Here is a 26,467-nt window from a genome sequence, read left to right as displayed (position 1 = left end):
ATAAAATGAACTCTTAGAATCTAAATGATGTATTTCACACTCATGGACCCTGGGTCTTAAAAAAAACCTTTCGTTACTTCTAAAAAAAGCGCTCTTTTGATTTTAACAGTATTAACTTCAGGAGCGAGTTTGAAGTTAGGAACTAAAAGCCTGACACGAGGGTGCTGCTACTTCTGTTATCACACTTTTCTGGCATTTTGGCATTTTGGGGGAAAAAAGTATCCATTTAAAAGTTTTGACTCAAATATGTATTTTTTTAACTAGCGTATAAATTAATCAAATACATGTATAGTTTATAAATATGTGTGCATGTGTGTAATATTTATTTTATAAATAAAACTGATATTAACCAAATTACTAACCAAAATTCGTTATTAAGAATTTAACCTGAGATGAGATTGACCATTGCACTGCTCAATCACCGATTCACCTCCTAACAGCACTGAAGAGGAAAACAAACGTCGTGGAGCTGTTGCGCGGGCTGGGACTGGCACACGCAGTCCGACAGTCCCTGCCTGTACGAGCGCTGCTCCGCCTGCACCTGCAGACAGTACCGGGGCTCCATCTAGCGGTGACAGCGGTGAATAACAGTGGGAAAATACATGAGGTCTGCGAACGTGCTTAGGACCTCACGCCAGCAAAACATCAGGAGTTTTGCATTTAAAAGCGAGTAACATCTCTGCATATATATATATAATAAACATATGACAATGAAGTTATGACGCATTTGTGGTAAAAGCCGTCAATTACTATAATTAATAGAATAACTGGTGCTAAAAAAATAAGATACCATCCCGGCTTCTCCCTATTCCGACGTTCAGTGGAAAAAATAATTGATGAAGACCCTTCGGAGAGACCCTTACTAAACAACAGAGACCCGCCTATTGCATCAGCTCTCTGGCTCGTATGTGCAACACGATTGCTCATTCTGCGTCAGCCGCGCACGCGTCAGGATGAGCGCCTTCTCGCGCTGGGGGCTCTGTCAGCCCCTGTTATTAAACTCGGCGCAGCTCGCGCAGCTCCAGTGTGTGTCTGCGCCGCGCTCCTGCGTGGATCCGTGTGCTTGCATCGCTACAGCCAGGACTTACAAAAGAACAAGCTGTTTCAATCAAGCAAGCAAGCACACACACTGGAAAACATTTTAACTGAAGGATATATACCCCCAAACTAATAATAATAATAATAATAATAATAATAATAATAATAATAATAATAATAATAATAGAACCTTTCATGTCAGTTCCAAAAGCGATCTACTAAATAAACGTATTTGCCCCACCATGCTAAAAAAAAACATATGAGGCTTCATTATTTTGTCAGATTTTGCTATACAACAAAGCACACCCTAGATCTTCACAAATAACAAATGCCAAGAACCAAAATAAAACGTGAACGTACTGTGTGTATGAGACCCCACATTTAACAATAAAATCAATTTTCTTAATTAACAGAATGATAGTATTTCCAATCTGTCACGCAAACGTGCAGATTTGAAACATTTGCAATGTCTTGGACGAACGGGTTGTGTTGTACAATAAACCCCACCATAAAAAGTAACACTCTACATCGATACATATTAAACATGTGTCATTTAATTGTAACAGGTTGGTTTGATACCGCAGACCGTCTTTAGAAGAAGTTCGGAACAAGTTTGCACTTCCAAGAATACTTTCTGCAGTTTCATAAAAGTGGTTTGATGATTGAAATGGACGCTAATTGCTTAATTTAATTTGTTACCAGTTAATGAGCTCTGTAGCGCCTGAAGCTATCATTCCTGCCCAGTGGGAAAGATCGGAGCACAGAGGCGCTCGGGTGCACTTGTTTTTGACTCGGGGTTCAGGTGTTCATTTCAGATCATATTGAAGGGCATGTAGAAACAGGTTCAATGTGTCAACAACAGCCTGGAGAATTCTACTGACACGACAGCTCGTCGTGTCGGTGTAAACACGCTGTCAATGCAAGACGCGCAAGTAAATCCACAATTAAAATCACCTTGTGGGACGGGGGGCCCTGAAGTTTGCCCCTTGTCTTCAAGCTGTCTCGGCTGACTTTTCGAGCAATTAAAATCACTCTCTGTTTTTCCAGCGTTGATTAGCTTATATTTCCCGGGGCTCTTTCAAAGCGCAACAAGTTTGATCGCTTCACTATTTTGTTGACTCCTTGAAGCAGAGAACAGGAAAAGCAGCCGAAGTCGCTGCGTTTTCTCCTGCCGAGGCGGGTGGTGATGTGTTCGGCAAGGTTTTCCTGCTCTTCCGTGGTAAGAAGCAGTGAAGATCTAACAAGCTCACTATTAAAGTATTCCCCTAACATCGCACAAACGTATAATAAAATCATATCAACTCATGTTTTGTGTTTTTTTTTCTCCTGAATTTCGTTTGGGCCACAAAATCTGAACCCCTGGCTGCAAGAACAGTACTTTCCACAGTTAAACATGTAATAGGGGGAAAACCATGAGCCATTAACAGCTAACGGTTTAGGGGGCTATAGAGAGCAGTAGAGAGTTGTTGAAAATTTCATGTTAAACATTCACTTCAGCATCCCAAACTCTATATTGTTAATATCCGTTTTATTCGTATCTTTATAAAACTCACACAAAGAAATGTATTTGCCTTCACGCACATTTGCTGTAACGAGCTGTTTTGTCCTGTTTTCTTATGCAACATTCGAGAGGCGATCCCCTGAGGTCTGCAGTAGGCTGCAGTTCAAAGAATACCTGCTCCTTCAGTTCAAACACCCATAGGACTCATAAAAGCTTTGGTAAGGTTTTCTCAATCATTTTACTATACGAATATGGATTTACCGGCTGCTAAACGGAAAGTTCACTTCTTGCTTGGATTATGCCTGCTTTTTCAAGTATTTGCCTATCTTTCTGCCGAGTCTACCTGTAAACTCAAAGCAAAATTCAACCTCTATGGATATAAAAATATTGAAAAAAAGAAGGTTATTGTTGGAGGGATGTTCCCTGTGCATTTCAGACTGGCGTCTTCCAACTCATCAACTTCTTCAGTACCACAGTCTTCTGACTGTGAGGGGTGAGCGCTTCAGTGGTCATTTTTCACAAAGCTGTGTTTTGGCTGTGGTCAGGTGCGCGGTGGTTTCTAGACTGAGCTGAGGAGAACTGACCGGTGGCGCAATGTTAGTGACTGAATGAAAGTCGGGGGGAAAAAAGACAGTTTTGTTTTATTCTAGAATAATTTTTAAAGGGTGAAATGCGTAATTGTTATAGTAAAGCATGTATTCAATCTGTGAAGGGCGTTCCGTTACAGTGGTGAAAACAAACTGCTGCGTTTACCGGTGTATGAATGGGATTGGTGTAAAAGTGCGTTTAGGACAGAAACACGATTTTTACTCTTCAATTAGACTGAAGTTCTATTAAAGGAGTTCATCCTTAATTTTTGTGTGTATACCTGATGAAATCATAGTTTAGTTTATAACCCCTCCCCCCCAAAAAAAAAATATATACTTTGATACTTTGTGTGTATTGATATTCTTAAAAGTAATTGTAGTGACAGTAGCACAGATATTTTTATTTTTTGGATATTTTTTAAAATCTTAGACTAAAATGCTCATATTTAATCTAGTGTGGTGTTCCTATCTGAAACAGTAATTGATGGCGACTCTCTCACAATATCACGAGAATATGATTCTTATGCTGCTTCCTTAATTATTTATACTTTTAAATTAAGCTGCGGCACCAAGTTGCAAGGCAACAACTGAACAGCATAGCCCGCACCGTCTAATTTGTAGGCTCCTGGCTCCTCCTCCGAAAGAGACGTCCTCGAATTAAAGTGGAGCTAAGGCAAGGGGCAGGGTTTACTCATCTTGTTTATTTACTTTTTGTTGGCCAATGAAATAGCAGCTTGTGGCATCCCTGAACTCCGTGTCACAACAGCTATTTTATAGTGGCCTTTGGACAATAATAATCGGATTTATATTTAAAAACTGAATAGATATTCCAGCCTGTAGTTATGTATGATTTATTTGTGTCTAACTATTGCGTTGCAAACCCCTTCTCTCCCAGTAAAATAGCACTTTAGCATCATTACATCGTGGAGAAAGATTCCTTCTGTTCTTGCTACTGTATCTTCTATACTCTTTACTGCCCTCTAGCTACAGTCTGTAGACCGAATTAATTTCTCCTGTCAGGCTTTCCTTCTGGGTGCTGATGAAAGGAATCTTTCATTAAACAGTCATCACCGAACTATTATAATTATAAGATTTGTATTAGTTACACGAAAGTAGTGAAAGCAACAAGGGGTAAAATAGTTTTTGTTTTTAATATGTGTTATTAGTTTTGGTAAAAAGTACAAGAATGGATATCTGATGGCTCTTGAAATCTCATTCCCCCCTTTCTCAAGCTATACAGAAATAAATACTGTAAAAAACAATAAGTTCCATAAAACAAGTACCACTGCTACAGTTCTTTTTATCACCAGTTTGTCTTAGCTTTATTTTAGTTCACTTTACACCAAAATACACAGTACAGCGTGTACAATAATACACCAATAATATTACAATACTGATAAAATATTGTGTGATATTACAGTGGCCATCATGTTGAGTGTCATACTGTTAAATTTATGGGCCCTCATTATTTCATAATATCACCATAATTGAGGACCTTTAAAAATATTACCGGACTTATTGCTGATTTGTTTTTCCTTTTGCAGGTTCAATTTCCGGACCTTCCGGTGGCTCCAGACGATGAGATTCGCCATCAATGAGATCAACAACAGGGAAGACATCTTGCCCAACACGGACCTGGGCTACGTGATCTACGACTCGTGCTTCACCATTTCCAAAGCCGTCGAGGGCACCCTCACCTACCTGACCGGCCAGGACGAGGCCGTGCCCAACTACCGCTGCAGCTCGGGGGCTCCCCTGGCCGCCCTCATTGGGGCGGGGGCGTCCGATCTCTCCATCGCCACGGCCAGGATTCTGGGACTTTATTACTTTCCCCAGGTAGGGCTCCTAATCCGGGGCAGCCTGAAGTGCCATAACTCCAGCAACGCCACACCCGACACGCCCTGTTTCCCGAGTGTGGACTTTTCACTGTGTACGGGAGGAGCCACTTTATTGATGATCGGGTATTAACCGGGTTTTTGGATACAGAGACACTGACAGCCTTCTACATGTAATAACTGTCACGGAAGCCGAATCCGACTCCCCTGGAGCATGTTGTTAAAGACCCTACGCATGACGGTATAATCCGGAAGTCTCTGGAGAAGCACTCCAGGGAAGACACAGCAAGGTTAGGTCAGGTCAAGTGAGTAGGTTGGGTGAAGTAGGTTAGGTCAAGTGAGATTCTGATTAATAATTGCATCTGAGGCTAGGTGCTGGATGATTAGACAGGGGGCGGTGAGGGTGGTGATCGGTGTACGGGGAAAGGCCGAGGCGACAAATCACAAAAAGTCTAAAGGGGTAGTTAGAGTGCAGTCCGATGTCCAGTGCTGGGAGGTCCATCCGAGACGAAAACAATTAAAAACAGGAAACGGGGAACTAGGAACACCGAAGGTTAAAACCATGACGGACTCAGAGGCCAGGACGCCGTGATGAAGCCTGTGCCCTCGGGCTACTCCTGAGCCCCATGATAGGCAGGCTTTCTAGCGTCCGTCTTCCAAAGCTGAGCCTGGAACTGCGGAGACACCAGGCTTAAATTAGGGAAAGAGGATGAGAAACAGGTGAAACTAGTCAACTAAAAACAATACCGAAAAGGGTAGGAGTGCCCTCTAGAGGAGGGATGATGAAAGTGACAGTAACAACCTAGAATTTAACACATAGACATTAATTCCACGCTGCCAAGCAGGAAGAAGGAACACACGCTTGGGCTGTTGGGCCTTCTTTGGGCGCGGATTTCCTCAAGAAGGGCTCAACACCTCGGAACTTCGTTCTACTTTTCAGTGTGAAATTAACCTGTACTCGCTCCTGTGCAGCCAGCCAGCAGGAATGGCAAGACAAACGGATAAAAGTTTTGGCCACATGTTATTGGTTTTGGAAATAAAGCACAAACACGATGACAGATTGATTAATTCTAGCTGTAGAAAACGAGCAGTGATTTTCAGATCTAGCCTCCTGGAATGTCAAAAGCAGTATTAGATGGCAGATACCACACTGTAACAATTGTTATATACTTTGCTCTTTTTAGGTAAGTTATGCGTCCTCCTGCTCCGTTCTGGAAAGCAAGTTCCAGTTTCCGTCTTTTCTCCGAACGATCCCAAACGACGTCCACCAATCCCAGGCCATGGCTCGGCTCGTCCTCCACTTCGGGTGGACCTGGGTGGCCACAATAGCTTCGGACGACGACTATGGAAAGTATGGAATCAAAGTGTTCAAAGAACAGGTGGAGGAGGCTGGGGTGTGCATCTCTTTCTCAGAGACACTTCCCAAAGTGTACTCTAGGGAGAGCGTCCTCCGCATCGTGGAAGCAATCAAGAAATCCACGGCCAACATCATTGTGGTGTTCTCCTCCGACGTCGACTTCAGCCCGCTGACAGAAGAACTGGTGGCCCACAACATCACCAACAAAACATGGATAGCCAGTGAAGCTTGGATAACTTCAGCTTTAATCAGTAAACCTGAGTATAACTCAGCCCTTGGTGGAACTATAGGCTTCGCTATCCGGAGAGCAGATATCCCAGGACTTAAATCATACCTCCTTAACCTTGACCCTTACGAGGACCGACTAACAGAGGAGTTCTGGGAGAAGGCCTTTAACTGCACCCTGGGTTACACACGCACCGTTAGGAGTCTGAACACATCCGCTCTGAGTTCCAATGATACAGACACGCGAATACACAACATGGATCCAGTGGCTGATCATTTTTGCACGGGGCTTGAGTCACTCGAGAGAATCAATAACACATATTCTGATGTTTCCGAACTCCGGCTGACGTACAGCGTCTATAAGTCTGTGTACACAGTGGCTCACGCCCTGCACAACCTGGAGCACTGTGAGCCTGGAAAGGGCCCATTTCCCATGAACAGCTGTGCTGACATCAATAACTTTGAGCCCTGGCAGGTGAGCATAAGGGGCCATGAAGTCTACTGAGAACAACTCACACGACTTCAGTCGTTAGGATATTTTCTTTCTAGTCTGGCCAATGTTATAAAACAAATATTAAGACAAGAGCAGGTGATGTAGAACAGGGGTTTGTGCACTTTTTAACATTTGCTGCAAAAATAACAATTACAGTGCCAGAAAGTGCAATGACATTTAAAGCAAATGACCAAAACCTAACAGTGGCAATTAAAATTGATTAAGATTTTAAATTGATTGCTACCAATTCTCTTTCATGCCATGTGAGAACTAAAAGGGTGTTTGCCTAATTTTAAAGTTATGGTTTTATTAATTAAATCAAGTATGTAACCATCTTCAAAGGCATCACAATGGAATTACGGGTACTTAACACGCACGTTACTATGGGAAATGTATTTATAGTTTTGGAGGAAAAGATTACTGTTACTTCTTATAATGTCTTACTATGTAACTGTTTTTTTTCAATTGCAGTTAATGTATTACCTGAAGAATTTAAGATTCACCACCCACACCAACGAAGACATTTTCTTTGATGACAATGGAGACGTGAAGGCTGAATATGACATTATCAACTGGCAGGAGAAACCAGATGGAAGTGTCTCTTATGTACAGATCGGACATTACAACAGCACCGCCCCCGCTGAGTCAAGAATGACCATCAACAACGACTCCATTGTCTGGAACAATAACATCTTACAGGTTGGGTGCAGTACGGACAAAGGCTTTTTTTTTAAACTGTGGAGCACAGGTCAAAACTACCATTCTGAGCCATGCTAAACTGATATCAACAAACTTGACACAGTTGATATGCAAAGCCATACACAGCCCTGTCTGTTAGCCTGGCATTGTGGGTAATAGAGGGCCCTGATGCTGATGATGTTGCAGAAGGTTGCTTTTTATTAAACTAACAAAGGTAGATAGATCTCACATACTGTACACTTTGCACATGTATCGTTCAAAGGTAATAGCTTATTTATTCAATATTTTCAAACTGTCATTTTCAGCCCACAAGCCTTTGCTCCTTTTTTGTGCCTCTCGACAGAGTAGTGAGCTCTGCTCACACCCACCTCCGGGTCTTTTCTATAAATAGGCCTAAAGTGTTTCACAGCAAAGTTTTTTTTTCCCAGTAAGGTGTTACAGTCCTAGCTCAGAAAATGCTGTCTGTCTTGGTGCAGGCTCCGCGGTCTGTGTGCAGCGAGAGCTGTCTCCCTGGAACCAGGAAGGGCATCCGACAGGGGGAGCCAGTGTGCTGCTTTGATTGCATTCCCTGTGCTGATGGGGAGATCTCTAACGAGACAGGTATGGAGAACAACACTAGGCCATGAGCAGCTTTTAAAGATTCAGTTTGCAGTTCAGTTTTAGTTTATTGTCATGTGCACAAGTGCAATGAAATGCTTATTTGCATGTATGCTCCTATGCAAGACATTAAGGAAACACCAGAAACAAAAACAGAACAGCAGCAGCAACAACAACTTAAATAACATACATCTTAGAGAAAAAAAAGAACACATCAGTGTGATCCAGTGGTAGGGGTAGAGTTCAGTAATCTGACAGCTTGTGGGAAGAAACTGTCTCTGAGTCTGGATGTTCGTGCCTTTATGCTCCTCTAACATGTAAGCTTTTATTTAAAATGTCCCACTGAATATAAAAGCTTCCCTTTTTAAAAACAAAATCAACAATCATTGTTCCTCATTCTCCATTGTTTTCTGGAAAGCTGGGATACTCCTGCTGGTTAACCAGAGGCCTGTTCACCCAGCCAGTTGTAACTGGCCTCCTGAGGAATCTCAGTCACAAGCTCTGTGCAGGACCACACATGTCTGCAGCAGGCATGTGCTTGTTGAGTATTCAAGCATGCTTAGAAAAGAGACACCTGCAGCTGTGAGGTCAAAAACGTCAATTCTAACCCCATAGGCTTACATCACCTGTCAGTTCTTTGGTGTTTGAGATCATCCAAGGGACTTGTAGGTGATCCCTTGGTGAAATGAAACACATGCTTTAAGAGTCATGGTTTTAATTCTTTTTTTTTTCTGAAAAGACGCGAGGGAATGCATTCAGTGTGGAGAAGACTACTGGTCCAATACGAAGAGGGATGCCTGTGTGCCCAAGGAGATTGAATTCCTGGACTTCAGTGAGGCCCTGGGAATAACGCTGATCAGCATTTCAACCTTCGGAGCGTGCATTACGATTGCAGTGGCGATCATATTTTTAGTCCACAGGAACACTGCCCTCGTTAAAGCCAATGACCGCACGCTGAGCTTCTTCCTGCTTCTCTCCCTCGTCATCACCTTCCTGAGCTCCATCGTGTTCATCGGGCGGCCCCAGCACTGGTCCTGCATGACCAGCCAGGTGGCGCTGGCGCTGGGCTTCGCGATGTGTCTTTCCTGCATCATGGGAAAGACCGTCGTTCTGATGCTGCGGGCCAGGGCTGCCAAAGCGAAGTCCCAGGAGCAGGCCAACGGGGACCCGATCAAGCCCATCCATCAGAAAAGCATCGCCTTGGTCTGTACTCTCATTCAGGTGTGCGCGTGCACAGTGTGGCTCATCCTGCTGCCTCCTTACCCTGTGAAAAACACAGCTTCGCAGAACATAAAGATCATTCTGGAATGCAACATCGGTTCCATTATATTTATATGTTGCATCTTTGCCTATGACATCCTGCTGGCTCTGCTGGGATTCATATGCGCTTTTATAGCTCGCAAGATGCCGGACAATTTTAACGAAGCAAAATTCGTGACCTTTGGCATGCTGGTTTTCTTCATTGTGTGGATCTCCTTCGTCCCGGCGTACTTAAGCACCAGGGGCAAATTCATGGTGGCAGTACAAATATTTGCGATTTTGGCATCCAGCTTTGGCTTGTTAGCGTGCATATTTATCCCTAAATGCTATATAATCTTGATAAAACCAGAAAGGAATACAGAGGAACTAGTCAGAGGCAAATCGCAAAAGAATGATACCAGCGCACCAGGAACATCAGTTTCTATTAGTAGTGAACTCAACAACACCACCATTTCAACTGTCTCAGTCGATGACTAAACTGCTTTTGCGGGCACATTGTTTCAATTCAAATGGGATAAAAGGTCAGATTTATTACGTGGCATAATGAGATTGCAGGATCTGAAAATGTAATTTTTAACTCCCCCTGTAGGATGAAATAAAACCCCAGTCCTCAATATGACAGTGCAATAACACATATGAAACAGCAATCATGAAGTTTCATAAACCATAGTGTTCTATCTTTTACCTAGTGTCCACAGGAAACTGATTATTTAATTCAGTAGATGAATCAAACATTTTAATGACCCTGCCATCTTCAAATTCCAAACATAATACTTTATGGGAATGTTTTGCTTTTTATCAATGGAGTTCTGGGTAGTGTTTTTTATATAATTCAGGGCTAAATGACATAAATCAAGCCCACTGTTTAAGCTACAATAGTGCCATTGTGTAATAGAAACAAACTAAACTAAGCTAAGCTTTGTCTGCATAAAAATCAATTAAAATAGTGACTTTGCAACTTACTATCTTTGTTGACTGAAGATTACATTTACCAACTGTACTTGTAATTATATTTTGTATACATAAATAACTTTAATGCATCTAATAATCTGTGCTCTATGTACTAGTTCACCAAATCCAAAAATATAAATAAAATATCACTATTTGCTCTACTTCTCACGTTTCATTCAAATCAGTTTGAGTTCAACTACACACACTTGATTTCACGTATTTTACGTTGTGTTCAAAATGTGTTATGCAAGATTGTAAAAACATTTTGCAAGAAATACAAAGTACATGCATACCTAAGTATCTATCTTGCCATTTTATCCAATACAGGATTGTGGCGGAGCTACTGCTTATCCTGGCACACAACGGGCACAAGGACACACAAAGACAGCAGTCCAGCGCAGGGAATATACAGAGACATACACAGACACACTCACACCAGGGACACTTTTTCCCGAATTAAGCCATCGGTAAGTTTTTGGACTATGAGACGAAACCTGAGTTCCTGGAGGAAACCTGTGTGAACACGTGGAGAACATACAAAGATAACACCCCAGGAACTGGCCCCAGGTCTCCAGTGCTGTGAGGCAGCAACGTTAACCACAAACATGATGTCATACATTAACATTTTGCATCTAATCATAGGTTATAAAAGACAAATAAAAAGGCACTGTTTGTGAGGTAGTTTTATTAATTTACGTTTTATATTTTTTCTTGATTACATCTTGGTACACGGAAAGATTGAGGCTTTTTTTGTAAACTTAACATTATTTTATGAAAATGTGTATGGAAATCCTGCCTAATTATGTAGTAAAAAGCTTTCTCTTCAAAGCAAAATAAAACGTATTTTCATTCAATTTATAATAGATATCAGCATTGTTACAAGACAGAAAATTAAATCTCTCAAATGCATCACGCTATGGCTGAGAAAAAGGTTAATGTTCTTTGTCAAACGTCTTACAGTATCAGACAGTTTAAAGGGCTGTTGAAGTTTGATTGCATTTGTTTGGAACTTAAGAGATCCCAAACAAATGCAATCAAACTTCAACAGCCTTGTATTTTTGGTCTGAAAAAAATATATATAAGTAGGCTAAACGGGGATCTTTGTCAAGACGTGAGACATAGAAGACTTCATGGTATTGCGAAAACTGAGCCACCGGACTCTCCCTCACGGACAATATTAACAACATCGCAGTTATCCGACTGGTAGCTGACCCAAGGCGTGATTGATATTGTTCTATTATTGGACTCTCAGTAAGCGCAGTCGAGCATGCCTGAGAAAGGTCTGTGTGTAAACAGCACGGGAACGAAGGCTCTGCACGGCTCTCACACATCAAGTAAGAGGACACAGCAGCAACGAGCAAACAGGTATGCCAGCTGAGCACGCAGTCTTAACAGCGTGGAGCAACAGCTGAAAACACACACACGCACACAACACCTGTGGGCATTTTGCGCACGCTCCGCCAAATACAAATCCCGCTTTCTCTTAAAACGTGCTCTCAGCTCACATACTGTAGGTGCTCCGGTCCGGAGGACAGAGAAAACAGCTTGGTTATGTGCTGGGGCAAGGTGTCGTGCAGGTGTCGGGTTCCTCCTGAGAGGTCCAGCAAAGCCGAATGGCAACTTTGACGTGAGAATTTAAGTTGACTTCGTGAGTCTCACCTCTTTTATAAATCGACAACACGGGGAACGAGGGAACCATTTAACTACAGTACGCAGTTCAATACGTAGCCCCCAGCATAAGAGTAGGCAGTAGCAAAATGGGGGAAAAAACGGGAATGGTTTGATCAAGCGTGGGAAATAAGACTGAGAAGTGTCTTTACACGGGAAAACTAAGTAACTTGACTGACATAATTGTTCCCACCATTATTATCTTTGGAATAAAAAAAAGCCCAATTCAAAGCAGCATTATCTAAGAAAAATTATTAAGAAATGATTAATTCTTTTTGCCTATTTTTACAATTAATAAAGCTGTTAGATTAATTCAAATAAATAACTGGGGGAGGGGAGAACGTTGACAAGATAAATCATTAAAATGGTCAAGTAAATGTTCATTCTTTATTGAAAATGATAAAAAACAAACGCGTTCCAGACGTTAAGCCTTCTTCAGGTGTGGGCAATAACACCTCAGCAGCTGAATTTTAACTTTTGATCTCTCTGCTGTTCAGTGTGGAAATAAGCTTTCTTTGTTTCTTTGTGGCATGTTGGGGCAGTGCCTATCATTGCTGCCTTGCTGCGCAGGGCCCTGAGTTCACTTCCTGGGGTGCTGTCTGTGTGGAGTTTGTATGTGCTCCCTGTGTGCGCATATGGTTTCCTCTGGGTGCTCCGGTTTCCTCCCACAGTCCCAAGACATGCTGAAAGGTTAACTGGCTTCTGGGAAAATTGTCCCGGTGTCTGTGTGTGCCCTGTGAAGGGTGCATCCTGCTTTGTGTCCGTTATTGTGCCCATGACCTAACACTGGAAAGCAGTTAGATAGTACAGGGACTTTCACATCACGCACGCACTCCCCCAGCAATCATAATTGACAGCGGTCAATGAAATGGGTTTATTATTTTGCTTCATATTTAGTTCAAATCCCATTGGTTAATTATAGATTTGTTGGATAAAATTTGTCTGTATAATAGAAGACTTTTAGAAAACGTCCAACATGTCTGTGTTTTGTCCTCCTGTGATGGACTGGTATCCCATCTAGTGTCCGCCATTTTGTCCACCAATGACAAACAATCTCATTCATCATTGTTTGGGCTTATTGAGACTGTGTAACGGACTAAGCAGTTATTGGAAATAGCTGGATATATGATACAATTACTTTAAAATATTGCCTTTAAGTACACTGTGGTCGCTGTTTGCCGGTGCCCTTTTTTCGGATATCAACAGATGCCAGTATATTTGTGGCATTTCACCTTCTAGTGTTTATGAGACTGACTCAGTGCTACTGATCCCTGTTGCATTCAGATCCAGTCTGTTGCAAAAAGTCACAAGGCCAAAAGGTCATCAAGCATAGATATCAATTGCACAAGTGCGGCATTAAACTCAACCCATGTGACCACATCATGCTAGAAATACTGAGTATAATGTCCATTTTTGGACATTTGTAAATGAATAATAGGGTTAGCAAAAAAAACACAAATGATAAAACTGCAAACTTCAGTTGTAACTATCACTGCTGGATGTTTATGTTAAGCTGTTTTTCATTCCTGCAGTAAATGTATGATACAATGCAATGTGGTGAAAAAGGTCTTGGCTGAGAGGCTGGGAGCCCCATACAGATTGAGGGGTTAACCAAGGGACAGCCGGGGAGGAGAAGGGGTGACTGAGGAGATTGGGAGATTGGTGGAGGAGGGATACTATGGGAATGTGAAGGAGGAAAGGCTCATAGCTGCTGCCAACTCTCCTGAACGTTCGCTGTAAACTCCATTGAACATGGCAAGGCAAACAGTCCTGTCTGGGAATGCCCCATAGAGCTGGTTCACAGAATGTACTTATAATGCTGGTGGCAAGTAATAATTACAGATGCTTCTAGTGTCACTGTCCTGTCAGCCACCACCACATAACACAGCTGAGGTGAAAACCATTTTGCTTTCTTTTTTATTGGAAAAAAAAAACAATCATATGAAAACTCTTTGAGTTTTGACAGTCAAGCAAAAACAGATCTGATAATAGGGCTGTTTTACATGTTAAAGATAAGAGGATGTACAGTATTACAGTAAGCTGTTTTAACTAATGACTTAACTGAACCAGCACCTGAAAGAGCTGTAAGCATGGCAAACCTGGTGGAATTGCTTCCTTGAGGTATAAATGGTTCCTCACAGATTGTCTATCTAGAATTTTACTACTTAAAGTGCCAATGTTTGTGTCCTCAACTGCTCAAGAGCTGCAGTGGACTGCTTTTTGTGTTTTATTGTTTTTGTTGTATTGTTTGCTATATATTAGCTTTAATCGCTTCTTGCAGGTTAGGTAAGCATCATTTCTAACCACTAGGCTGTCTTAGTGGAACTTGTGGCAGTGTGGTGGCTCTGTGGCTAAGGATCTGCACCTGTGGTTGGAAGGTTGCAGGTTCAAATCCCACAGCCAGCAGAAGAATCCTACTCCATTGGGCCCCTGAGCAAGGCCCTTAACCCCAACTGCACCAGGGGTGCTGTACAATGGCTGACCCTCCACTCTGACCCCAAGCGTCTCTCTCCCTGTCTGTGTGTCTCATGGAGAGCAAGCTGGGGTATGCGAAAAAGACAAATTCATAATGCGAGAAATTGTATAGGGCTAATAAAGTGATCTTAATCTTAATCTTGTAGTCCTTCCACCTCGTACTAACAGACTGTGACCTTTTGACCTTTTCAAGATTCATTTGATTTGAGTTTGATTAACTCAGCTAGTGGAGGAGATAATAAAAACTCCACTTGGTGCAGCTCAGTCTGTTTTGCTCCAGAATTCTGATGGTCTTTTCAAAGACACTCCAACACAGTTTATTAATAGTCCATCTCCTATGAAATTTTATTTCATTTTGCTCATTGTTATTCCTGGTTCCCAGATGATGTGCACACTCTATGAAGGCAGCAGAGTGACATTTTAAGCAGCTGGAGACGAAGACAGGGCTTTATCTACAGATGGATAACCAATAACAGCAGTTCTACAGAGATGCCCAGAAGGCAGTCACAGTATCCTTCTTCTCTTCCAGTCTTACTGAGAGGAGTCACAGTAATCCTTCAGTGCTCTTCTTCACTATTGATAAAATACTGGAACCAGCTAATAAGTTTTCTTTCACTTCTACTTAGTCTAACCTAAGTAATGTAACATGTAATGCAGTTCTCTCAACGAAATACCTAATATCAAAAACCAGCTTCTGACGTTACCTGCTGCTGTCACAGGTTCAGGTTTCTGTCCTTTTACTGCTGTTGATGCTGCCTGTGTAAGTGGTTACTTGCCCCAGATTGCCCAAATTGGTAGACACTGTTGGCACTCAACGTTCTGTCTTTTCAGTTAAGTTCTTATAATTAAGCTTTATCCTTGGTTTCACAAATGTTTTGTGCTTTTTCCTGCTTTTTGTGCTTCAGTTGTGTGTTGCGTGTGGGATATTGCACGGCACTTTAGGCTTATTGAAATTGTTCATAAATGAAATGGTATTATAATGAATAAGGATTGTTTTTGTTAATGCCTTTATTATTATGGATGAGATATGTCGTGAGCTGTGATTGTTGTCCAAACTGTTCATTGCAAAATGAAAATCTTCATACTAGCCTGCATCAGAGATAAGAAGATGTATAGCAAAACAAGAGATAACAGACAGGTAAACCAGTATTTATGCAGAATTAGTTTAACAGTTAATTATTCTACGTTCACTCTAGATGTTAATGCACCTTGGGATCAAGGTTTATATATGGACACAGATAGCATCCCACGCTTCCACAATCTGATACACAGTCCTAAAGTGTTTGTTTCACAGTGCTGAATGATAACATCTGGGAATGTCTGTGCCTGAGCCGAGTTGCTGCAGGAACAATTTAAATTAAAGTGGCATCAGGAGTGACTCACATGAACGTCTTTCAGCTGAACAGGGTTGCATAGTTTTAAACTCCACTCTCTGTATTTTTCTTTCCAGTGATAATAGGCTACGCTAGTGGAAAGTCAAATTATTTCCTGGTAAACAGTTCTTGCCCTTTGAAAATATTCTAACTGTCAAAAAAAAATCTGCGCAGAAATCTGTTTTTTAGGTGTTTAAAGGGAAGGCTCTGGGTCTTCACTGGGTAAAATATCTGAAACATATAACACAATATAATGGATTGTAATCTAATGTTTAAAATGGAACATATAAAGCCTTAAGTCATTGTTGTAAATAAGCACTCTGCTTGTGTATTGTGCAGGAAAATATCTAGATCTAGATCTATATAAGAGATACAGGCCTAGATCTCTTGAAAAACAAGATATGAACACATGGTGAAAAGCACATCTTGAATGGATTTTTTATTTCTTAATTTCTGTGTCAAGCATTAAGTCATTTTTCTTTATGAACCAGTAATAAGCAAAAACATTTTTGTACCTCTTAAAAAGAAACTGTGTGATGCCGTTCAGGTGATATTCTCATCAGTTAAAGGCCGTGAATGTGGCAGTGATGCATCAAATTGACGGTTCGTTTCTGCATTTCACCAAAAATAGCCAGAAACCAAATATCTTCTTGAAAAATCTCCTGTTTTCTCCCTTTCTTGCCCCCTGGCTGCCAGATATAATATATGACCTTTTTCCCTACTTTTTAAAAATTGCAGGAGCGCCTTCTCTGCTTGTGGGTTCAGAAATGAATGCTCCATCCGTGACCAATTCCCCTGACAGGTGCTCTCGGAAGTGGCCCAGATCCTATGGAATGCTGTACAGGTAAGGTGCTCCAGTCATACTCTTTTACTGGATGTGACAGGCTCAGCAAAATAACATTACACGGATGCAGCCTACGAGATGAAGCTTGTACTCCCTGATAATCGGCTGTGATTTTCTTTGAAGCAGTACAACAGGGCCCCTTTTTTCAGCATTAGCCTGATGTGTTGTGGCAGGCGGTGAAAATCGCAATACAAATCGATAGTCTTGCTCATTTTGGTGTTCAGCGATGATGCATGATTTAAAGAATGAAAGAAGAAGCAACAGAGGGTATTGAATAACCACGCAGCCTGGTCTCGCAATTCCTTATGCATGCAGACACCATACTTAGCTGTATCAGATAGAAAAGGTTCAGTATGATGCTGTATTTCCAAGACTGGGGCCTTTGCTTGCATTATTTAATCTATAGCACTAAGGCAGGAGTGTATCATGTGCAACTTTTAAGTATACAGTATTTTTTTATTTCATGTATTCACATTGAACATTAGGGGGCAGGATTGCAAAATACACTAGAGTTGCAAGACTGCAAGACTGAAATTTGATTTACAAAAGTAACTGTCAGCTACAGAACCTATTATTAGTTGCTCCATATGGTTTGCACCTTTTAAAATGCTTACTCAGAATTCTGTCATTATGAAGATCAGCTTAATACACAATTCTGTGCTTTTTTTGGATTTATTCTATCTTTAATGTAGCTTAAGCTTCCTTACATTATTGCTTAATTTGACAGAGGTTCTCCTTTTTCTTAATAGAGTACTGCAGAAGTGGCTTTTCCTTCCAATATGAAATGTCATATGATGGAAAATAGGAATTTCTCAGCTGTTCAAAATTAAAAAAACAACTTAGACAAAAGAGGTAAAATTATTTTTAAAATTTCAGCTCTGGCCCAGCAACAGCGAGAATCATTAAAAATATTTGCAAATATTATCTAAATGTAAGGAAAGGGTAAAGAGGAAAAAATTGAGATGTTACTCGATCACGTCTGATCATTAAAGCAGTGAGGGTTTGTTTCGGTAAATGATATCTTCTTCTAAGACTGTTTTTCACTGTCTTATAAATTTTTAATTGACAGCTTTGCTTGCTATTAACACAGATGATCAAACTTTTTAATACTAAGTCTCTAAACACATTACAGCTTAATGTGTTTTCTTGCAACATTCTAGGCTTGAAGCATTAATGTGATTAATTTACATTCTAGTTAATTCAAACAAAGCTATCCGGAAAAGTAAATCAATGAAATACATGGATTGGTTTTGATTTCGGGAGAAGGCAAGACATTTTAAAACAGAAATTAATCTTCTCTGTGATGCAGGTTTTTCTCCATACGTAAATAAAATTAAGACGTTAAGTCTGTAAAATCAGTGTAATGTGCAGTTCAGCTAATAATACTGACTCATTTCTGTGATGCAAAACCCGGGAATTTGGGGGATGAGTTCAGTTCACACTTCATGTCACGCAGAATGTTTCAGGCCTATTAAATGATACATATACTGTTGCTCATGTGACCTGGAACTTTGCCCACAGTTACTTTCAGCAAAGTGAAGGAGACGGTTCTCCCTGACTTTAACATAGTCACAAGACTATAATAAAGACATAATATTACAATCTACATTTAAACAGGACTGAAGATCGAAGATTTTTTGGCAAACACACAGAGATTATTTATTACACAAAATATTTTGAAGGGAATTTTAAAATGCCAATAAGAAACACCCAGTTTAAAATAATAGTCCGACAGATTCTTCTACAAGCCCAGCTATTGTTTTTGCTAAGAAAATGAATGGTATTTGGATTGTAGTAGTTTGATGTTTTAGGAAAATTTCCGCCATTGAGTATTCAACTGAAAAAAGTCCTACTGAAAAATAAACCTTGGGTGTTCACATAGTTTTATTTTTTAAGGGTGCGTCTGTGCTGTTCTTAAAACAACCGAATAACACAATTTGCACATTATTAGTGAGCTGCTGTCCTTAAAATGAAATAAGGTTCTCTGTAGAATATAAGTATATTTTTCGCCTTTTCTATTGCCTGCACTGAAAAAATAGCACGACCAAAACAAACAATTAAAATCAGATCTTACAGCATTCAGTTTTACTGTGGAACTCTCTCAGTCCTCTAAGCAATCACGGTGACAGAGGAACATTTCAAATAACCACTACTTCTTCATCGCTAATGAGGACATAAAACTGTAGTCAATGGAAATATGACCATCTGCAGTGGTAAGATCAGAACTTTACTCTCACTAGGGAGAAGCGGGCCTCTAAACTGCTACTAATTAAATCTATCTGCAATGACAGATTCTACACTTTAGTACAAAAGTGACGCATTGATTGTGAAGTCAGACACAGTACATTGCTTGGTTTCTATACAGCCCACAAACAATCGAGCACGGGCAAACAACAAATGACACACGCACTCCACAAAATTTTGTGCTCTTCAACCTGCACAATCTTCCATAAACTAAGCTGGTGCAATAATGTCATCTTGAAAATTATTTCTGTTAATTATTGAATCAGATCTTAATAATTAATTTACATGGACAAAGCTGTCATATTCTAATAGGTATTTGCTTTTCTCTGTTGTCAAGGTCAATTCTGCAAGAGCCACCAGTTTGCAAAACCTGAACAAATATGCAAAGAGCTTATTATTCCCTTGATATTACCAGCAAGCACTGTCTGGGGGACAAGTGTCTGTTCTTGCCTGGTAAAATTCTCAGAGACACTCATCACTCATGAGGTGGTGCGTCTTTCTCAGACGGATTGCATGTGTGATACAGGTTTTCAGGGAGGGTTGGAACACCTAACTACTTTAAATGACAGAGCAGGAAGTTTTTAAAAACCTCACAAGAACCCACTGAAACACAGAGCCAAGAGGAATATACAGGAATAATAGGTGAAGAGGCTACATTTTTAGCGGTAAAGCATTTGTTCACGAGAGTCCCGGCTGTGGCATCGTCTCCTTCTGAGTTTCCCTGAGCAAGTTACTGAACCTCTTTGTGCTGCTTCCCCTTTGTGGGGAAAAATTGAATGAATTTATGTAAAGCTACTGTATGTTATTTTTTTAACTAAGATCTTCTTGCCCGAGTTTCTAACTAGCCCTGACTGTTCCACAAATGGGCCTTTAAACAGACTATGAAGAGATAAAAAGAAATGCCGTGCCTGATTTAACTGGGCTGCTGGTGGTTTTGTAACACCTCTCTTATTGACTGGCAGGAATTCTGTCTCTATTGACTGTCTGTAGCAGAGTAATACATGAACAAATCATAAAAGAAATTCAAATGCAAAGATTTATTTGACTTTGACCATTGAAGAAAAGAGAATGTAAAAAAAAAGGCACATATTGCAATCCTTGAAACAAGTATTTTCTTCCGTACTGCTTGAAACTGCAGACATAGACACCTTTGGAACAAGAGGAGATTACAGTATTGGAAGAAAATACAAAATGGGACCATATTCTCCTACTCTTATCTTACAAATGATAAGATCACAAGGAATCTTGAAAAGGAGAGGAGGCCATTGGACCCGTCTTGCTTATTTGATAGTTTAGTAGTTACGTGAATTGGAAATTTCATCCTTTCATCTCGCAGGAGCCCAGAATGTGGCACTCAGATGCCTGGCTGGGAAGCCTTTCTAGTTTCCCTGAACTCTGTAAAGACGAATTTCCTGTTCTCTGTCCTACGTGGTTTGCCAGCTTTGGGTCTGTGTGTGTGTTTCACTTTGGAGTTTGAAACTGTCCTGGGTTGACCCTATCTGTATTCGTTATACCTGTATCAGATCTCCTCTCAGTGTGCTTTGAGACTGAAGAGAAACAAAACTGAGGTCTTGCTAGTGTATTGTCAACCTTAAGCATAAAATCTGATGCTTGATTTAAAGTCCCCGATTTCTTGCTGTTAACCCAAACATTCTCTCGCTTTTTTGTAGCTTCTGTATATTATCTTGAATATTGTCTGCCTATTCCTTTTCATGCGTTGCTTCCACAGCTCGGAATCGTCCATGCCATGTGCACAGTGTACATTTATAATACCCACATAGATCACTTTGCACTCGTAAACATTAAATTGAATTAGGTCAGTCTCGGTCTTACCCTGGGCTTTCCTGATCCCAGTCCTTTCCCCTCCAGTTCTCTAATTTAAATACTCCTCAATTACTCAACATGGACACTCTCCCAATAAATATGGTCCTTTCATTTCAGGTACAACACATCCGGCTAGTCACATTTGTGCCAGAAGGACACACAATTTTTTTTTGAAACATAATTTATTTTTAAGATTTAGGTACATAAGGAGTAAGTACTAGTATATTTTTTATCTTGATTTGCAAACAGCTCTCTTGTATTTTCAAAGGAAAATTAGCTGAAAAAGTATTTATCTAGTAAACAAAATACAACCAACTTTGGCAATATCATTGTCAAAAGAAATTTGTGGCTTGCTATGGTCACAGAAATCAGAGGTTTATTTTCTAGGTTATTCTGTGCCTTCCTAGACTGAGGGTTTGCATGTTTCATAGGTTTGTCTGGAGTTACAGCACTGGACGTAAATAGCAGGGTGTTTCTAATTCCTCAGTAGAGTGACCTAAATGATCTTTTGTTACACAGTGATCCAACATCGAGCCTATTTTCATTTTTAGTTCTTTTTTTTCCACTCAATAAGCAACTCACTGGATAGCTACTTACAGTACGTTCATTTCTCAACAGCAGAAAAATAAGTCAAATTAATAACCTTTCGGGTGTGTCTTTTTATCGAGCTGTTGTTGAGCTGTTTCCCTGTCTTAACTATCTTCAAACAATGAGTCATCGTGCTGTGGTGAAAAATACCTCTCAGGGCACAGGGTAAAGGAAAATGTTCAATTTTGTTTACTGCAGCTGGTGTACAGACTTAATTGTCTTTCAGCCTCCAGGCTTCATTCGGAGTGATTATGACTCGGCAACCTCCCTCAAAACCGGTACGATTTATGGCACTTTAGAGCTTCTGGAGCATAACAGCTACAGAATACAAAACCTTTTCAGGTTCAATGGTTTGCTTATCATAAAGTTTTGGTTATAAAAGATATCATTGCTTCAGGTTCTTTGGCAGAACCCCCAGTATATGGCTTATATGTTTTTGTCTTCACCTGAGTTATTTTACAATAGTCAGATTGTGTAAAACACAAGGTCCCCTAACATCTGTTGCACATTGAAAGTTTCATGTGGCCTTTTAACCCTTTGTACACAAGCTCTCATTCTGTACTTCACAAAGATGAGTTGGTTGCATATACAATTTTGAGGATCTATCAGACACTTCAAGGCAAGAAAACAGTTGCCTTGGGCAAAAAGGGCATAGAAAGACTATTCATATTTTGCTGTAATGAAAGTGAAAAAGTTATGGTTATAGTTCTAAAAGAGTCTATATGTGAATTTACCTCAGGAGATTGTTGTACCTCTCCAAAACAACCACATATAGAAATGAAGGTTTTGTACTCCAAGTGTCATCGGAGGATGGCTGGAAAACAGGCTGGAATTGTCTCGAGTGAAAGTGGGCTGGGAGAGCAGGCACATAGGTTTTGTTCTCCTGCCTCGTTCCTGTGATTTACCAGGCCGGGTCTCCCTGCCTTCGCAGCACTGCGGGGTGTCACGTTTGTAGAGGCTGTTACAGACACCGCTCTGACCAGCTCGCTGTCCTCCTCTCTTCCATCCCGGAGCAGACATGGATCTGGTTACAGTCTGTGGTCAGGATGGGGTTATAAGAGGAGAGGAAAGATCAGAGCAGGGCGGATTCAGACAGCAGCTCGCCCGATGGCAGTGACTGGGTGCTAGGAGGTGCCATCACCTCAGGCAGCACGGAGAAGCATGTTTGCCGCCCGGAGTGGCTCCGTGGGAGGCAGGGGCCCTGAGGACCCTCTCAGGGCGAGGAAGCACTCCCTCGTCTCCCTCAACAGCAAGGCCCTGAGGAATGCCCACGAGAACGGGCGCGAGAACCGCAGCAACAGCGTGGTCCAGGGGCAGCAGAAGGCCCGGAAGTTCGCCCTCATGCGCGAGCTGGAAACGAGCTGGTATTTAAAAGTGTTCGGCCTCTCGCACGCGGACACCACGGCCGCTGAGACAGGGATGCCGTATCGGTGAGTCCAGAAGCTTCCGACGCGGGCTGCTCATTTGCGGCAGCTGCTCTTCCTTTTTTTTTTTTTTTATGGCGGCGTTACAGCGTGCCCGACCTTTTCCCGCGAACACGAACGTCCCAAAGCGAAGGCCTGTGCCGTTTTTAAACAGCAGGTTCCCAATGAATCATGGCGAAACAATTCCTTATATGTTCAGACCGTGTCATTTAAATGCCTTTGTTTCTTCTCTGCATCTTCGAGATTTCCAGGATGTTCCTTTTTTTATTGCATTGTTTCCGTGGAATAGATATAGAATAGAATAGAGCGCAGACATTTTTGAAAATGTTGCTCTCAGCATTTACTGCTGTAGATTTGGCTACCATTCCTTTTATATTTCATTTCCAGTTATGCTGTACAGTCCTCTTTTTATCAATTATGATAGTTAGAAGTTGCACTCTCACAATTGACTGTGTTTGGTAATAGGAAAGGAAGTGTGTGTTCAATGTGATGTTAAATACAATGTCGTCCTACTTGAAAAAGTGGTGAAAATTAGCTTTTACAATCTGAAATATATGCATTAATTTTTGTGAGATGCCTATTTAGATAATAGTGTTATCGTAACATATGGAGCTTACACATGACAAACTCACTAGCTTTACACAGTGCCTCTGTTTTGATGAGGAAGGAGCACATTTTGGATGAGCCAAGGAGAGCTGAAGGTGACTGGGTGAGGGAATCCCTTCTTCAGGAGTCCAGATGCAGAGCTGAAGCAATCATCAGGTCTTTATTTCAGCTGAAGCTGAGGCGCAATAGCATGAGAGGGAAAAAATAAAGTTTCTCTCTCCTTTCTCTCTCTCTGTCGGTTTCCCCTGGCAGAGCTCTCTTCATGGCCAGATAACAGAAATTACAATTCTCATTCCCACGCCGCCCTCGTCCTCCAGCAACTGGATGACTCTCCATTCCTTTCAGCTCTGGCATTTCTCGTATATAAAAAAAGTGTTGTTTTCTTTAGTCATTTGTAGCTCCCTGCAGTCTATGCATCTTTTTCACAAGGACATGCTCTTAACAAAAGAAGTTGTACACACAAACGCCTTTTTACAGATGGAAGGTCATCAGTGCTTCGAGTCACTACTATACCAGGTTATACGGAAAGTCCAGGTATAAGGTTGTAATGATTATTACCAATTACTCCCATCAGAACGCAGATACTGATTCCCCAGCTCCAAAACCAATAGATTCAAGTTCTCATTCACACCTGTCGCCATATCCTTACTTAACACTTGATTTTCTTTACAAATATCTATGCGTGTTGTTGTTGCCGTCGTCTTTTTTTTTTCCCAGGCCATACACCAACTGCTGCTGTAAAAACAAATTGCCCCCCTAGGGGATAATAAAGATTCTCTCTCTCAGATGATCATGGTGTAATGTAACAGATATACTGTATGAGAACAATCCCTCAGAGTCTTTTTAAAACAGTTGTATGAAGTGCTAGCAGCGGTGCTCTGTACGTCTGTATGTATGCCTTTTCTCACTCAGAGGCTCAATCAATGTTGACTCTGACTGGCCTGTGCCCTCCACTGCCAGGATCTTAGATCCACGAGCAGCTTTCGGGCCTAATTGACTTGATAATCCTATATCACCCCTCATTCTCTGGCAGCAGCGAGCTGAATAACCCTTGCACAGCTGCGTGACTGTGTGGCACGACATAACAAGCTGTGGGTTATTTTTATTCACAGATGGGACACGTTGATATCTTTTTGTCAACAGAAGCCTAAGAAGTGAGGTGTTAAGTTCTGAGAGCCTACAGTTAATAAGTTTTGAATTTATATAATTGCAGCCAGAGAACAAAAGGCATTGTACACGAGTTTACAATGTGCCATCAATAGCCATCAGCTGGTTCTGAACTCCTGAACATGATGGAAATTATGCTCTATCATGTCTTTCATTTTAATTTATTTCATATTTAAACGACCATATGTGGTTTGTTCGTGTAGCAGGAGTTACCTTAAGTTGTTTTTACACCTGACATATATACTGGATACTGATTTTTTAGTGAAATAGTCTGCTTAGCGTTTTCTTTCACATTCTTGGTGATTGAAAATGGTTTCCTGAAAAGAAAGGTAAATGGGAAGCAACTGACTTTTTTTACTCGGTGTTCACTAATGCTAGAGTCACAGGTTGCTTATGTGACATCCACGCGCGTTTCTGAAAACCTTGGTCTTTGCTCTTTATAAAACTATTCCCTGTGTGTACACTGACCTTGTGAAGGAACATGCCAAGTGTTTTGTTTAACGAGAGTGTACAGATGTTTTTCCACAACTGCTGTTGACAGGGATCAACAGAAATTGCACTCTTCTCTACTGCTGGGGACACCTAACGAGAGCAATTGCATAAAACCAGACTTCATCTATTTTCTGTCAATGACAAAACTGTCCCCTTGATGACTCTTAAGCCTAATCTCTCTGAATGCTTTGTTCCTCAGAGCCTCATTATCATTAGTCTCCTTTAAATCCCTTTGGCTTTATTTTGATTTTCTGTGACGTGTAATCTTAACCTAGATCTCTTGAATGATTCATTAATTAAATTGACAATGCAGGAGACCAGCAAGAGTAGATTTGTTTTACTCTATCTTTTAAAATATAGCTTCTGTGGGAAATATGTGGAGAAAGTCCTTGTAATGCCTCTGCAGGTTTGTAATTCAGTGAAGATGCAGCATTGCCTAACAGCCAGATGTGGTCCTATATCCTGCTAAAACCTTGTACTGTATATCTGCATAGCTCCAGCTGCAGTTACCTTGTTCGAATCAGGGAGCTCAGCACTAAGGTCATTTTTTTTGTTATGTTTGTTTTTGTTCCATTTCTGTGCAGAACAAGGCCTCCTGTGAAGGGATGTAAACAGAATCTAAAACAATAAACGGACTATACAAGACCTTACAGGGAGCTTGGGAGTGGATTTTTAATCTACTTTGTGCTAAACCCGACTGGGTTTACAGAGGTATTAAATTACTGAGAATCATTTCCATGCCATCTCACGGCTATCTTGGAAAGAACTGAGCCATCTTCTCTAATAATCCGTAGATTCTTCTCCTCCAGCGATCCTGAGGGATGCTGCTGCTGCTGTCCTTGAGACTCAGCAGTTAAGATCAGAATTAACCGTGTCGATCAGAACTAACCATGTTGTTTTTTGTTCTTCTCCTTACATTAAAATGTAAAGATGTTTTCACTGAGAGGGAGAAATGGAAGACTAACTGCTTCAAGATTACAGTAATATTATGTCACTAAAATACAATGAGACTTGTTGAGAGGGTCGACTAACAGACCTCAGACCTCCCTCACACTTTTAGACAAGACAGGTTTCTAAAGTTGCCCCCAGGCTGAAAGAAGTGAGTTTGCGAAGTGAGCCCTAGACTGCTGGTAAACTGGCATGGCCAGGTGACAGCGCCAGGTGGCAACCCTACAGGTAACACTATATAACAATTAAAGATTGAATAGCCAGGACTCTA

At 41.0% G+C, this 26,467-nt stretch overlaps 2 protein-coding genes across 2 annotated transcripts in view; both read left to right on the top strand.

Annotated features, from left to right (window-relative positions):
- The first annotated feature begins 2,746 nt into the window (after positions 1 to 2,746).
- vmn2r1 (vomeronasal 2, receptor 1) lies at positions 2,747 to 10,704 on the top strand. The gene is made up of 6 exons (XM_088618953.1): positions 2,747 to 3,032; positions 4,671 to 4,962; positions 6,146 to 7,018; positions 7,508 to 7,735; positions 8,212 to 8,335; positions 9,072 to 10,704. Exons 1-6 carry the CDS (start codon positions 2,791 to 2,793, stop codon positions 10,067 to 10,069), a joined length of 2,757 nt encoding a protein of 918 aa, XP_088475079.1. The 5' UTR covers positions 2,747 to 2,790; the 3' UTR covers positions 10,070 to 10,704.
- A 1,094-nt stretch (positions 10,705 to 11,798) lies between these two features.
- The window catches only part of kcnab1a (potassium voltage-gated channel subfamily A regulatory beta subunit 1a), a 101,463-nt gene continuing 86,794 nt past the window's right edge, over positions 11,799 to 26,467 (top strand). Inside the window, exons 1-2 of the mRNA XM_088618929.1 lie at positions 11,799 to 11,908; positions 16,798 to 16,903. Of these exons, the coding sequence (XP_088475055.1) occupies positions 16,827 to 16,903 (77 nt within the window). The 5' untranslated portion in view covers positions 11,799 to 11,908; positions 16,798 to 16,826. The remainder of the gene's footprint in view (positions 11,909 to 16,797; positions 16,904 to 26,467) is intronic.

The sequence above is a fragment of the Lepisosteus platostomus genome, chromosome 2 (genome assembly GCF_059453375.1).
Source record: "Lepisosteus platostomus isolate fLepPlt1 chromosome 2, fLepPlt1.hap1, whole genome shotgun sequence".
Taxonomy (NCBI): Eukaryota; Metazoa; Chordata; class Actinopteri; order Semionotiformes; family Lepisosteidae; genus Lepisosteus; species Lepisosteus platostomus.
The sequence above is the reverse complement of the archived record's forward strand: the minus strand, read 5'-3'. Positions and strand labels throughout refer to the sequence as shown.